Here is a 15,525-nt window from a genome sequence, read left to right as displayed (position 1 = left end):
TGATAAAAAAAAAAAAAAACAGGAATGCTTTACTTTCAAGTTAAGTTAATTTAAAGTTAATAAAGTTATTTTTCCTTGTAACATGAACATACAGTACAGACCAAATATTGAGGTACTCAGGTTATCAGGAAAATATTGCTAAAATGAATAACTAACCTATTTTTCACTTACAGAGCACAGCCATGTAATGTGCACTGCGTCTACAACTAATGACAGCATATCTGTCCAGGTCTGAGAGGCTGGACACACCCCCTCACACATCCTGACTCTCAAACCCAGTGTAACGTTAACTAAATACAACTGTAACGTTACATGCTCAACCGTTAATAATTAAAGTGGTGGCAGCCAGCAGGATGTAAATGATTACGTAATGTTAAATCCAAACGCTCATTCATCTTTTCATAACATCTAGTGAACGACAGTCAGCGTTAATCTCCGTAGGTCATAGCTAAAGCAAGAAGCCGTTAGATGGCCAATGCTGAGCTAAACATGTTTGCTAAGCTATCAGGGTGCGTGTTCAAGTGCCTGATGAAATGAGATGTGGTTGAGCCAGAATGATTTATCTTGATAGCACATATTTAGCATTCAGCGATTCTTTTGTTGTCTGAAGATTTAAACCAAAGCTTCTGATGAATGGCACAGCAGCTGCCGGTGCGGTCACCGCGTTTGTTGTTGTCCTCTCATGTGTGGCTGTGCGCAGCAGATACGTTACGTATTACGTAGGTAGGTTACGCAGGGAGGGAAATGACATTCAGCTCATCAGACATTTCCTTAAAATAAAGATTGTTCACGAGGCCCGCATCTCGAGTCCTAGCCGAGTCTGAAGTCTTTTGAAGACGAGTCTCAAGTCAAGTCTGAAGTCACTGTGTGTGCGACTTAAGTGCGCCATTGGTCAGAGTCTCAAACTTGAGTCCCCATCTCTGGTTTCAGATATGTATGAGTCTGTGTGAGTGTGTTTATGCGAGTCCTATCACCTTCCTCTCAGATGCTGGTCTGCAGGTCCCCATTCAGCAGAGTACTTTGGGTCTCTGTGGGGTCATTTATCATGCGAGACTTATCCTGCCGGCTGTCGCTGCGATCAGCCTCATCCAGCCCACCCACCTTCTTAAGACACAGAACATTCTGGAAACTCTTCTTGAAGTTCTCCGACAGGAAGGCGTAGAGGATGGGGTTTGCACAGCTGTTGGCGTATCCCAAAACCACCACAAAAGCAAAGGTGCTCCTCAGGATGGGAGTGGTGCTGATGGTTCCTGTCACCGAGGTGACGTTGAAGACGTAGAAAGGCAGCCAGCAGAAGACGAACACTGCCACCACGATGGACACCATCCGAGTCACCCTTCTCTCTGAACGCTTCCTCTTGGAGGAGCCCACACGGATGCCTGAGGACTTCACCTTAAAGATGATGAACAAGTAGCAAAGGCAGATGACCAAAAGGGGCAGGAAGAAGCCCAGGATGAAGGTGTAGAACATGAACACTGTGTAGTAGGCCTCTTGTGGCTCAGGCCACACGATGGTACAGAAGCAGCCGTCGTGCTTTGTGATGACTCCGCTGTAGATAACGATGGGCAGATTAACCATCAGTGACACCCCCCACACTGCTAAGTTAATAGTCTTCGCCATGCGCGGCTTGCGCCACTTTGTGGATTTAATGGGATGCACCACAGCCAGGTAGCGGTCGATGCTCATGACCATCAGGCAGAAGATAGATGTGAACTGGTTCAGGGAGTCGACGGTCATCACCACCCTGCAGAGCACAGGGCCGAACGGCCAGTGGACCAGCGCCAGCTGGATGGCAATGAACGGCAGGCCCAGCATGAAGAGCACGTCGGCCACTGCCAGGTTGAGGATGTAGATGTTGGTAACTGTCTTCATCTTGGCGTAGCGCAGGATGACGTAGATGACGAGGGAGTTTCCGCAGAGCCCCACAGTGCAAACCAGAAAGTACAAGCAGGTGATGACCACCGTGCTGGTTTTGTTGAAGCTGTGGTCTGTGTAGTTCCCGTGGAGGTCGGACTCATTGCTTTGCATAAAGCTGTCATACATGAGGTGCTCCGACAGGTTCGGAGGGGACGATGGGAAGATCCAGGAGTCCATGATACCTCACTTTCTCACACGGATTATGGCATCTCACCTGCACACATAAAAACTTTTGTCAGTAACAGCGTAACTTACTTTAAAATGACCCTTTTACTATACATTATTTTTACAATCCTGGCAGTCTGGTTGATAGAGAATTTGATAATTATTTCACTTGATATGGATTATGATATATGAGATCCATAGTCATCATCTTCATCTGATATTAAATGTGATCTCTCTTCCTTTCTACTTGCTGTCGTATTGTTTGTCTGTTTAACCAATGTAATGAGTAGCTATTGATATAAGTGATCTCTATGACCTCATAAATCCATGTTATCAGTTAGAACGATAGCTTTTAGATGTTACAGTATGTTTACTTGGGTCCTTTAAAGGCCCCTGGTGTTTTCTGTTAACCGGGCTGATTGTACCTCCTCCCAGGACTGTGTGGGTGTTTGTAGACTGATTGAATGATATCTTCCTGAGTCTCTTCTTAGCTTTTTTGCACCTGTTAGGGCAGGACATGGACAGCTTTATCATTCTTATTGGTAGAAAAGATTTGTGACCTAATAAATTCCCACCTAAGCTCCAGCCCACCTTCAACCTGAGCAAAGGTCTAATCAGCCACAATAACTGAAATCACTTGTGTGGGTGTTCAAAGGCATTAAAAAAAAAAGAAAATGTCCTTTTTCTAATCAGCCTTAAGACTCTCTGGAGAACAGAACTGATTGATAGCATATGTAAAGAAGAGAACCTCAGGATGTTTGACTGTGCTTTCTACGTGAGGCCAGACATTCCTTGTGTGTTTTCTTGGCCAGCCACTGCTATCCACTACTCACGCTGCACACCCTACAGTCATAAGCTCTCCCAGGGGAAATGCTTGCCCTTCAAATGTTGCTTAATTATCATCTGCGACGGGTTACACTGAATTCTTTGCTGACACATTTTTTATGTTTATTAGGGGGTGTGCATGGATGTAAATTATTCCCAGCCTAAGTAATTGAATGAGGGGAATCACAGTACTGCCAACAGCTTTGCCACAGTCAGATTGAAGTGCTTGTCACTGCCAATGCACAGGAGGAAAACATGGTCTGACAACTTAGTATATAACATAAGAGATTTTATAATGCCAGTGTATAATTTTCAGCAGGGCACCAGTATAGGGTGGACACTGCTTGGAGTGTTGTTTTTTCGACTACATTTCAGCAAAGAGGATGTTTGAGCTCAGGGAAAACACATTGGTGTCTATAAGTGTGTGTTGTCTGAGTCAGGTGGATGGAAAGATTATTGTTTAACGTAACATTTGGAACGTCATTGGGAGAAACATCTTTTTGTTTGTGTTGCATAAGATAAACAAGTATGATAGGTCGTTATTACTACAGAAACAGAGCACAACAGACCACCTAAAAAAAAACAATACCCTCTTGAAGCACTTAGCTCTGTTGCTGAGGTGAACAATAAATTGAATTTATCACAAGTTGAATCATGGTTGGTATGAGTAATATTTTGTGAAAATGAAATATTATTTTGTGAACTGTCAAATTGCTGTATTTGAGGCATTGTTGATACTGTGCAACAGGTATTCTTTCATAAAACCAGCCCAGGGACAGCACAGTCAAAAGAGAGACAAATTCAGTTTGCCATCAGAACAACTGGTGAAATACTATTTTAAATAAAGTGGCTACTTCGAAAAAATAGTAATAACAAAATAAAATAGTATTTCAGTATTTGAGATTTTTCATATAGTGTTTTTCTTCTTCGCTGTCATGGCCATGGATTCTGCTCTAACCTTTGCTTTTAGCAGCTCAAAAGGTAGAAGATTAGAAGATGAATATTCAGCTGCCTGAATCAATTATTACATGCTCATAGTTAATTGTGCAAATCCACTTTATGCAAAATAAAACATAAATGAGGTCAAGTTAGGTATTCAATTTACAATGTTAGAAAACCCAGCACAGACCCAGCTGAGGGGTTTGCTTCAACACACATGCCAGAACATCATCACGTTACCAGTTAACAGTAAAACTGCATACTGAAACAATGAGACACGGCAGTAAGTCTTGCAGTGAGTGCTTACAATGTCCTACATGCTCAACTTGACAACTTGTTTCAACTTAATTTGAACGGAATAATCACATTTACTTGCTAATGTAGGATACTATCTTCGCACATCTGAGACAATTCACCAACCACTCTACTGTGAGTCAACAAAGTATCGTCTTACCTGCAACTGGATTTAATCTCACTATCTACAAGATGCGCCACTTCTGTGCGGATGAAAGTATTTCAGTGTCTAGGGCAGACTCATCTTCTTTATCTCCAAATATTCCTAGAGTTTTTCTCACTCGCATCGAAGTAGGAAACCTCTCTGCAATGTGATTTTTCCTTTAAATAATCCCATAATCTAGCCTGCATCACACACGACGAGAAAATGACAGGAAAGGTCGGACAAGTAAATAAAATACAAACGTGCTCTGCACAAAGCTCCGATGCGCTCGTGGTGCGATGCGCGCGGTGACTGCCTCCAGCTGGAGAGCGCGGATATGTTAAAGGACGCACACCGTAAGCGCCAAGGAGGTGCTGAAGAGACTCACCTCTGAACGAAAGAGGCTGTCTCCTGTGTTACTCCGTATGTTACAGATATCCAGCCCTGCATACAGGAGGAGCTTCGTGAAATAGAGCTTACATTTTAATGGATCTTGATCACATGCATTGATGCACGGAGTGAAAGCCGTGCTTGTTGAAAATAACATATTGATAAGATGAAAGTGGGCACCAATAGGCCTACTTAAAATTTGTCCATTTTAATTTACAAACGTTAACAATATGAACACATAGTAGGCCTTCTGGGCTTCAGGATCAATGCTCAATAGGCTATAACTTTTCTATTATAGGCTAGTTATAATCCAGCGTGCAAAATTGTACTTATTGCTGTTTGCAAAAGTCTACGACTTGTTTCTCACAAGAGAGTCAGTTGTAGGCTAATGGTTGAATAAATTGCCACTGAACCCAGGAAAAGCTCTCAGAATCCTTTCCCCTAGTCCATGTAGACTTTCAAACTTCAAAAATTATGACCAATTACCCAAACGCACCAAAGTAACAAGCATTTTTACGCACATCTCCGGATCCATTTATCAAAGTTACAGATACAAATCCAATATTGACCCTGTAGTGTTCCCACAGTCGTGAGAGTCTGGACCTTTGGAAAACTATGGGTAAATTCCAAAAGTTAAGGTAGCCCCCGTGACCCAGGACAGTTACACCGCCTCCGCCATCAGGCTGTATTGCAAGTCAACGCTTCAGCCATACAGTCTGGAAATCGGTTTTAATTTAGCTCAAAGCCATTAGAGGCAGCACTGAGCGCAAAGTAGCACTCAAATTACGCGCCATGAAAATCCCACACACTACACCGGATTACGTTTAATCAGAGACGGTTTAGAACCAAGTATCTTTTGTTTAGTATTCATCAATAAGATAAACGTAAAATGTGTGAAGAGATGCCTCGACGTAGTGGTCTCTCCGTGTTGTGGTCGTTGCAGTATGCTCTCTTCACAGTAGTTTCACCCAGGCCTTGGATTTTCCTTATTTTTTTCCAAATTAATTGATTTTAATGGCGAGGGAGAAAAACAAACAAAACCAACACAACTCCAAAACAACCCTTGAGCATTCATGATGTGGGTGATGATACAGAAGCAATGTCTGTAGTGTAGTCCAATCTGCTGTACAGGTAAAGTACATTCATTATAAATGAAACTGATGTTTATGCTACTATCATACTGCAAATGCAATCTAGGTTGCCAGTTTCGAAAGGATAAAGTTAGGACTGTCATGCTAAATTGTATTTGGCATTTGCTGTGATAGCAGCAATTGTCAGAAGGTTATGTGGAGTTTTAATGGCACAATAAACTGTTAAGCATTATGTTTCGGTCAACTGAATTCTTAAACCCTTGGCAGCTGCAAGTGTTTGAAAGAAAAACAAATAATAAATTGCAAGCAAAGGGGACTGCCAGGAAAATGTTTGGGGCGTTGGTAAATATGATGGCATATTATTGAGGTTCTGCTTAAGTTTCTTTAAAGCTGCATAGAGGTGGATGTGTTGCAACAGCTGTGACCACTGAGCCCACAGGTCTGCCCTCACTCTGTTGTCTTCCTAGCTGCTGGTTCTGCATGCACTATTATTATTATGTGGACTAACATGTCAGGTATTATCTTCTGTAACCTAAAATTATGGCTTCAACTTCTGGACTGTTTGGCTTCTATAGTTTCATAAGTAACGTACATATGTGTTTGGTATTGGTTTATTTAATTACCATTTGATATGCTATAACCATAGACTGTTTAAGCCATGACCACAGATTTTCTGTTTTTAATGTGAGAATGACTCACATCATATGTTAGCACCAGTTAGCACAGGTGAGGGGTTATGTAATGTAGATAAGTGAATCCTTTATGTAAATAAGCAGAAAGAAGAGTTCAGTTTTTTTAAGTTCAGTCTTTTGGCAAGCAGCGTCTGTTTTAGCACATCCTTAAGTTAATTCAAGTGATAGAATATGTTAAGAGTAAAATAAACATGTATTATCACGGACGGTATTGCCATGCTGCTGTCACTCTCCAGCCCTGCTGTGACTCCATGTCTATTAAAGGAGATGTGGGAAAAAGGGTCAGATGCATCAAACCAATATTTCTGCTCAGCCAAGGGTTTTTTTTAATTTCATGAATAGCAGTTCAGGGGAATTACAGTACTTGAGTACGGCATTGTCAATATTGGCTTGTTACTTCTCTTTAAAATCCACATGAGCCCACTAAATACTGAGTGATTCCACATTATTCTTGGGCCAAAAAGTAATTAAATGAGAGCTGGAAAATGAGCTCATCTTAACTGGTAAAGAGAGACAGTTGGATGTCGGCAGTAGTTTCTCTAACTCTCTGTGCGAAGGTTTTGTGTTGATATGAACCATGCATGGTGCAGGCCAAAAGGTCAAAGAGGAAATTAAACTGATAAAGAAGGGAAAGCAATTATTTATTAGAAGTTATGTTGCTACCAGGAACAATCACTGATCAATTAACTTGATTTTGTATTAACTACCATATGGGTAATCTAAATTGATATAAAAATTAGGCTGTGACATTTTAACTATGAATTAGTTTTTATCTACCTTCTTGCAGATGAAGATAATTAAAGAGGCTTTAGATATTAGCATTGTTTATCAGTATTCCCCCAGACTGTAACAAGCATGCTGATACATATTGGCATTGAAAGATGTCTTTAGTGAAATCCTGATGGTTCCCATGGGTTGTTTAGTTCTGTGTTACTTTAACTGATAGTGGTGATTTAATGCAGGAGAAAGCTTGAGGCTCAGGTCTATATTTGCTTCCTAATTACTGAGGCGTGACCAAGCACCTTTCTGGCTCCGGCCCTGAATTGAAAGCATTGATCATACCTCCTGCCAGGGTAAATTGACAAACAATTAGCAGCCTGAGGCAGCTGCAAAATATTCAATGGATACCACTGATGATTTTGGCATCTTTGTAATGATTCTGCTATGAGAGAAAAAAACATTAGCCAGGTGTTCTGAAATATATTGCTGCAATAAGTTGGCACAGAACAAAAGTATTACATTTTTTAGTGGCTTCAAGCTAACCTTTTTTCAGATTCATTAAGCTAGGAATAATATTTTGATTTGATGGATCAATGCATCACAGTATCTCTTTCTTGGTGTTGTCTTTTTTACAGTCTTGGATAGGTGTTGTACATTTCATACTGTCTGTTTCATGCCATATGTGGTAGTTGTCCTTTTGCTATACAGTAAGTCCAGGTCTTTCTCAAAGGCCTGTTAGTCAGAGCTCATTCCATCCACTACAAGTGATAATACTGTTGAGTGGGTCACTTGGAATATTTCCTCTCTCTAATTTATTGTAATGACACTTGCCCCTTTGGGGCTTAATTGTCAGCAAAATGTTCAACAACAATGTCATTGTAGTCCCCTCTCATCTTTTCTTATCAGGGTGAAACGCCACTCAGCAACTGACATTGTAAGCCTTTTACAAAAAAGTTTTAAAGCTAATCCGTCGCAGATTAAATGCATTCTTTCCATCCATTACGTTGAATTATTATTATCATGCTTGTAATGTGCTCATAAATAATTGGTCAGTGAAAGTCCCATCAAAATGGAAAATTATGATTAATACCTGTGTAGCTACCTGTAGAATAGAATTGCCAGTCAATTATAGTGTAAAAATGATTGACATGCTGATATATGAATAAAACAGACAAAGCAGTGTAGTGTTTGCTCTAGTAGGGGTTCAACTAATGATTATTTTAATTATTGATTAAGCTGTATTGCCTTGATTAAATAGGTCGTAAAATGTCAGATAATAGTGAAAAAAAATGGTTATTATAATTTCCTGGAGCCAAGTTTAATGTCTTCAAATTGCTTGTTTTGTTTGACCAACAGTCCACACCCAAAACATATTTAGCAAAATATCATATATGCCAAAGAGCTGCAGGAAAACCATATATTTTAGAAGCTGCAACCAGAGAAAATGTTTATTCGATAATCAAAATATTGGCTATTAAATTTCTGGCGACCAATTAATTACTCTGCCAGAGCTGTTTCTGTATACCATGACACCTCAAAGTGTATTATTAGACTTACATGGCCACTTTACATGGTCCGTTCATTCATTTTTAAAAGTATTAAAGCATGAATGCTTATTCTCTAATCCTGCAGTTAAATGTACAGTTTCAACAGTACAACAGTCCTACAATAAATCCTACCTTCAGTCTTTGTTGAAACTTTCAGAGAGTGGTTGATTCAACTTCATGGCCATTTTGGAGGTTGCTGTTGTTTCTGGTGCTGAGACAATGGAAAAAAAAACATGGATTGTCCAATGTTCTGTCCCAGGGTGAAACAATACCCAAGTCCAGTCCAGCCTGGAGTCAGCTCCTTGTTTCCCCTGGCGCCGGCACAGAATGTCTGCTTCAGCAGGGCTTCGAGTAGCCTATTCCAATCCAGAACCAGGAATTCCGTGGAGCCACTCTGCTTCTGTCAGTGGAAAATCAAAGGGCAGCCTGCTCATAGCCCGGCAACTTTAAAGGTCCCATGGCATGAACATTTCACTTTACGAGGTTTTTTAACATTAATATGCATTCCCCCAGCCTGCCTATGGCCCCCCAGTGGCTAGAAATGTCGATAGGTGTAAACCGAGCCCTGGGTATCCTGCTCTGCCTTTGAGAAAATGAAAGCTCAGATGGGCCGATCTGAAATCTTGCTCCTTATGCTAAAAACACACACGCATCAGTGTGGAAGAAAAGGACCACTTCCCTTTAGTCGGAGTTTGTGAGCGTTGACACTGCAGAGTCTGTCGGCTCCACCAGGGCACAGGAGATCCAGTCAGCAGCAACACCGAGGGGAAAGAAGATCAGCAAACCAGTCCGCTGCCGCACACGGCACGTCCATCCGTCCAGAGCGTTGGCTCCCTTCCTCGGTAAGGGATCTAGCCTCCTTTTATTGGGAGTGGTCTGATCAGCTGGCAAATTAGATCGCTGATGTGAACAGGGTTTCTAGTGTTTATTGTTGCAGTTCGTGAAAGAGGGAAAACAGTACTATCAATTGTCCAGCAACATCACAGCAAACAAGGGAAAATCACAGCAAACAATATAAAAGTTAATCCACAGCAAACAATATAATAAATGAATCCACAGCAAACCATGAAGAAAAATCACAGCAAACAAATATAAAGGTTTTAAGGCAACAATTGCTATATCAATCAATAACAATCCCCAAAATAAAGTAAGGTTAACCATCAATCACACTGCTCCACTTGTTTTATATTATATGACATGACCACAGTATAAAAACAACAACAATTTTGCTACTCTTTCATTGTGACACTTATCAATAAAAGCCATCTCGGTCATAAGCCTCAGCCAACGTGTACAGTCTGCTCTGTGTGTACTCTTTACAATGCAATGTGATAAAGCCTGCTGAGGCTAACTCCAGCTGCTAGGAGACATTGTTGTGGCGACCGGGTGATTCTCGAGGATGTTCTGTTCACTGTTGATGTTTTTCCAGATGCTCAGTTGAAAAAGCGAGCTCTAAGATAGGCAGAATTGTGTCTTATTGTAGTCTTATTTTAAATGAATTTGTTCATCATATCTCTGCTTTTGCAACCTGCCCCTGAAACACTGTCCTAAACACACTGCTTCGTTGATCTTAATAAAACATTTGTATAGATTGTTTGCCTTAGATTCTGACTGGTTTTTGTATAAAACTATCATAAATACCAGTTCTGTGAAGCTTGTGACATACAGTTTTTGTCAAGGCTTTATTACACAGTTTTGTTTTTTAAATTTTGTTTTCAATTTTAGGATGGCTTATGGTTATTATTTTTGGCATTGTTTTTTGACTCATAGTGGATATTCTGTATTATTAAAAAAGTATAGCAGTTTCTGCTATAGTATAAATTCTGAGAACATTCTACTTTCCATGTAATAATGTTTTTTGACCTTAGACTATAATCTTAACACATAGTCAACTTAGTAGCTTTTTCTAGAGCTTTCAACCGCATCTCACGGACTTCATCTGCATTCATTCCATTCACATTCGATGTTGAACACAGACAGCAGTTATGATCTCCTGCTGGTAAATTGAACTTGTATTACAATAATTTTGCTTACTTTTGTGGAATGCTCTTAGTTGCCAAAAAGTGTCTTGAAGTATAAATGTAGTGACTTTCCCGCTGTAGTGTAAAGCTGGTTCAAACTTTGCATTACAGTTATGTCTGTACATTACACCAACATGGGGTTTTAGTCACATCTGCAGCTCTGATGTAAAGAACAGATGTTTTGTAATTGAGCAGAAACACTTAATTGTGAGGAGATTTGAATTTTGCAGCATGTCGTGCACACAGCCGCTGTTTTAACTCTTGTCACCTGTTTGTGTATTATAGCTGACAGCTGGTCAGTTCCCGGTCTTTCCGGTGTGTCTGTAACTGTGCCCTCAGAGCCTCAGAGGCTCGCTTTTATTTGTTTATATGGTAAGAACAGCTCCTTTAGGGGTTGTTAAGTGTGACTGATTGTGTTTGCTGCAGATTGTGCCACAAGACTTCTTAAGACTCACAGGTTCAATCCTATACTGTCTTTAATTCCCTTTTATCTTTTAACAATAGCAGGCAGTAAATCTCTTTTTTTCACATTCACTCTCAAAGTGTTAAAGATCAGACAGAATCATGTACTTTATACTACACAAGACATGACTTGAAAGAATGTTTATTGACTGTTTGGTGCCTTGTGGACTCCGCATTTCTATTTTGGGTGGCACTATGTATTTCCCTTTTTGAGTTTAATTTCAAGCTAATTTAATTTTCCTTTTGGTTATGCATACACATGTTTTATTTCCAGTGAAACATACAAATTAAAATGTAAATGAAGCCTTTTAATACAATACTATTTTCAGACTTCAAGATCACCACCATGTCTGAGCTTGGCAGCCAGCTCACAACCTTGAGATGTATATGGGTTGGCATCTCCAAGTCTTACTGTTTGCTGTCTTCAGGGTTAGCAACATTATAGAGTGCTGAATGTTAGCTCAGAAACAGTTTTCTTTTCTTATAGACTTAAAGACCCTTGAAATGGTTTTCATCCATTTTTCATGCCAACCTTCAGGGAGAGTTTTATGATTTTCCTGCTCACAGCTGTGAGATTGTCCACAATTACTAGCTGGATGTAGTTCTGGACTTCTGTGAATCTCACCCTGAAAAAATAACACACCCAAATTAGTGGTAAATTAGAACCAGTGAATCATTAAAATGGCTATATATATATATATATATATATATATATATATATATATATATATATATATATATATATATATATATATATATATATATGTATATATATAAGTGTGTATGTGTGTGTGTGTGTGTGTGTGTGTATATATATATATATATATGTGTGTGTGTGTGTGTGTGTGTGTGTGTATATATGTATATATGTGTATATATATGTATATATGTGTATATATATATATATATATATATATATATATATATATATATGTGTATATATATATATGTATGTATGTATGTATGATATATATATATGTGTGTATGTATGTATGTATGGAGGATATATTTATTTATAATTCAAATTGAAAGTCCAAAGAGAAAACGAAACAAGATCAAATTGAAAATAGTATTATTTTACTACGCTACTCGGAAAAATCATGCCATAATTAAATGTGAAATGTAAAAGCTTAAAAGGAAATACTTAAATTAAAATCTCAAATAGAAAAAAGAAATCATTTTATTTTAGCCTTTTAGCCTAACCTTTTAGCCTTAATTTTCAATTTTCAATTTGACATTTTATCTTTTGAATTTTACATTTTACATTTGGCATTGACATTTTAAGATTCACCTTTTACATTTCGATTTAACATTATGCTTTTCATTTAGAAGTGACAGGTGTCAATTTAAATGAGGAGGCGTGGCCCAACGGCTGGTGGGAGGGTCTGAAACGACTTCCAGCTGACAGGGGGCGCTGTGAGTATTACTGGCTGACCAGTAAGCAAGCGATCCCGGCCACCGCAAGCTGGCTGTCACCTAAGACTGGAGCTTCCAAGTCCGACAACATATCGGAGCAAATGTGCAATTGGCCATCAATTTTTGTAAAACTGCCCATATTCAAACTGTACACCGTTAATTCCTTGCATAAAACAGTCTCAGAAATTAATTTAGTGGTGAAATAGCAGACGAAAAAAGCAATTTTTTTTGCTTTGAAAATTGAAAATTTTCTGAATTTTCAATTCAGAAAATTGGTGTCCTTAAAGGGTGGATTTTTCCCTCATTTTTTTAATTAAGGCATTCATTTCCAAAAGATGATTTTTTTTTAGTCAACTTTAGCATGGGTATGTATGGGTGTGTGCCTATCAGTTTTTTTCAGTTTTTTATTCTATAGGTGATCCCTAGTGTTTTTCTCACGACAACACTACAGCCACACTTAACAAGCACTTTTCAGCTTTACAATAGACCGTGGGAGTACAAGCTCAGTAGTGGAGTTTGGTCATTGTGTGTGGCTTTCTAATCTCATGAAACCAGAATTGGTTTTCACTCTTCTTTTCAGAGCCAGGAGATGATAGATACTATAGCTCATGGGGGGAGGCAGGCGTCAGCTCTGATTTCATAGGTGGGCTCTGCCCGAATGAGCTGTCAGTGGCACTGACCACCTTGCTTGGCCATCTGTTACTCAGTGCAGTGTCTGGCTGCCTCCCCCCTTAGATGTTATAATCTTCGAATCAACACCCATTGCAGATAAACAAAGCCTCTACCGTCATACAGTGGCTCTGTTTTTATTTCACCTGTCATCTTTAGCTCCACTGAGTCCAAACATCACAGTATGTGGTGTGCAGAGCTTCTTTTGAAGAATGGACAATTGCAGCTACCCCTTCATTTCTACACTTACCATTACTCCTAGACCATTAATGCCATTTCTTTCAGTGAATGTTGAAAAGTTACTTACACTCACATCACGTCATTTACTGACAAAGCAGCAGGAAGTCCTCTTTGCAGTGACACAAATTGCTAATTGTCTCACAATTTAAGAACATTTTCCCCCTGATACCTGCTGGGCTTCTTACAAAGTTCAGTGATGTAATGAGTTAGCTTTTACTTTCTAGATGCTAGTCAATGAATTTTGCATATTGTGCCACATTAAAAATGTTTGCCTTTTGCTTGCCTGAAAATGAAGATGTATGATTCTGAGCACATTTTATGTATAAATTGCCTTAGGATTGTAGGAAAATGAATGGAGTGAATAACACAATAATAACTACTGCAGTTTTGTTCCTGATAGATTCAAACTTGGTGCACAAGAGCTACATATTATTAAATTAATGATAAAGTACCAGACTGCTAATTCTGCCCACAGCATGACTTTTTGACCCTAAACTTATGACGTATTTAAGCGATAAATAAACAGATAATAAAACATAGTCAGTTCTGCCTTTCTGCTGTTTTTAGAATACTGCTAAAATACAACAAATTGCTTGTTGAATAAAAAAAACAAAGGAAATTATTTCCACCATTATTTTATTGAACAAACTGAACTAAACACAAAGGGCACCATTGAAAAAATAATGACAGTTACATTTTAAAGTGCAGTTTTCTACTGATACTCTTTCAACTAACTAAAAAATCCCTAAGTGTCTTTTGTGATGTTTATTGCGCTAAGTTGATATCGCTTTAAACAAAATTTGAAATGCTTTACTTGGTACCATGATACTTATTTAACTGCTATTTAAAGCTATAGTTCGTAGTTTCTGTCAGTAATGACAACAACACTGTCGGCGCATCCACGTGACCAAAGCCTTCGGTGATAGCGCACCACCCCCACCTCCACCCCTCCTCCACGCAGTTGCTAGTAGTGTTTATCCCATCAAATCAAGGAGGACACGGGGGTTTAAAAAAACGTGATGGACTCTTCAGAAGAAGTAATTATCTTGTAATTTGTATGTCCTCTTTGTCGCCAAAGCTGAACGCTGCTGTTGTCCTTTCTCAGCGGTGACGTAAAACGCATCACTCGAGCTGCTGTGTGCCAAAGTCGCCGGACTACACCATTTTGTAAACACCGAAATACTGTGCAATACAGAGAGTTTTGTGGAGTGTCTGTGGTAGACTTAATATATTAGCATTCAGACTGGGACAGGGGGAGGCAGATCTGGCTGTGGCACAGTTCTCGAGGAGAGGTGTAAACAGAACAAACAGCCATCTGCACAACACAGACCTCTCATCTACCAACTACAACTAAACACCTGCCACCGTTCACATTGCTTGTAAAAGTAAATTAGAACTTAAAGTAGCCTTAACTCTGTTTTTACAACATGACTCTCCTCCGGGCATTCTATCTTAATTTATTTAACCTGCTTGATGAAGATATGTTTGCAATTAGAACAAGCTATTTGGCAATGGGCTTAAATAAATACCAGCCTCTCTCGTTCTGTCTGTTATCTTGACTTAACATAATATGTTTGTTTGCCACAGGATATCTCTGTCTGCTCTTTTTACTGTACTTATAAGGTTAAAGCATAACTTCTGGGAATGAATTCATTTATTCAGCTTTATCTGCCAATAGCAGTGTGGCACATTTTTCCATGTTTCAGTTATATGCAACGTAAACCTTCCAAGCTTTATATTGTAGTCTCTTTGGACACAGGCACAGCTGACTAAACTATAAAGAAACTTAATATTTTCTTAACAGTGTATTTGAAATCAACATCCATGTTCAGACACTCTATGTACAAAGCAGGTACACAAATGAAAGAGGTGAAACTATTTTCCTAGAAAACAATATAGGAAGGAATCTATGTGGAGGCTTATGCTGCAGGGTTCATGGACCCTAATTGTTGCATTTAAGATGCTTTACATTGACTTTGTTCAGTCTGAAAGTTT

General features: G+C 39.2%; 1 protein-coding gene across 1 annotated transcript; it reads right to left on the bottom strand.

Annotated features, from left to right (window-relative positions):
- Positions 1-981: 981 nt before the first annotated feature.
- On the bottom strand, positions 982-2,094 carry LOC144530002 (somatostatin receptor type 2-like). The gene has a single exon (XM_078269402.1). It carries the CDS (start codon positions 2,092-2,094, stop codon positions 982-984), a length of 1,113 nt encoding a protein of 370 aa, XP_078125528.1.
- Positions 2,095-15,525: the final 13,431 nt, after the last annotated feature.

Source organism: Sander vitreus, chromosome 15 (genome assembly GCF_031162955.1).
Source record: "Sander vitreus isolate 19-12246 chromosome 15, sanVit1, whole genome shotgun sequence".
In the NCBI taxonomy this organism is placed as follows: Eukaryota; Metazoa; Chordata; class Actinopteri; order Perciformes; family Percidae; genus Sander; species Sander vitreus.
Note: the sequence above shows the minus strand (reverse complement) of the source record. Positions and strands in the feature narration are given on the sequence as shown.

Coding starts and splice junctions, on each gene's coding strand:
- LOC144530002 (XM_078269402.1), bottom strand. CDS start 2,094: ATGGACTCCTGGATCTTCCCATCGTCCCCTCCGAACCTGTCGGAGCAC.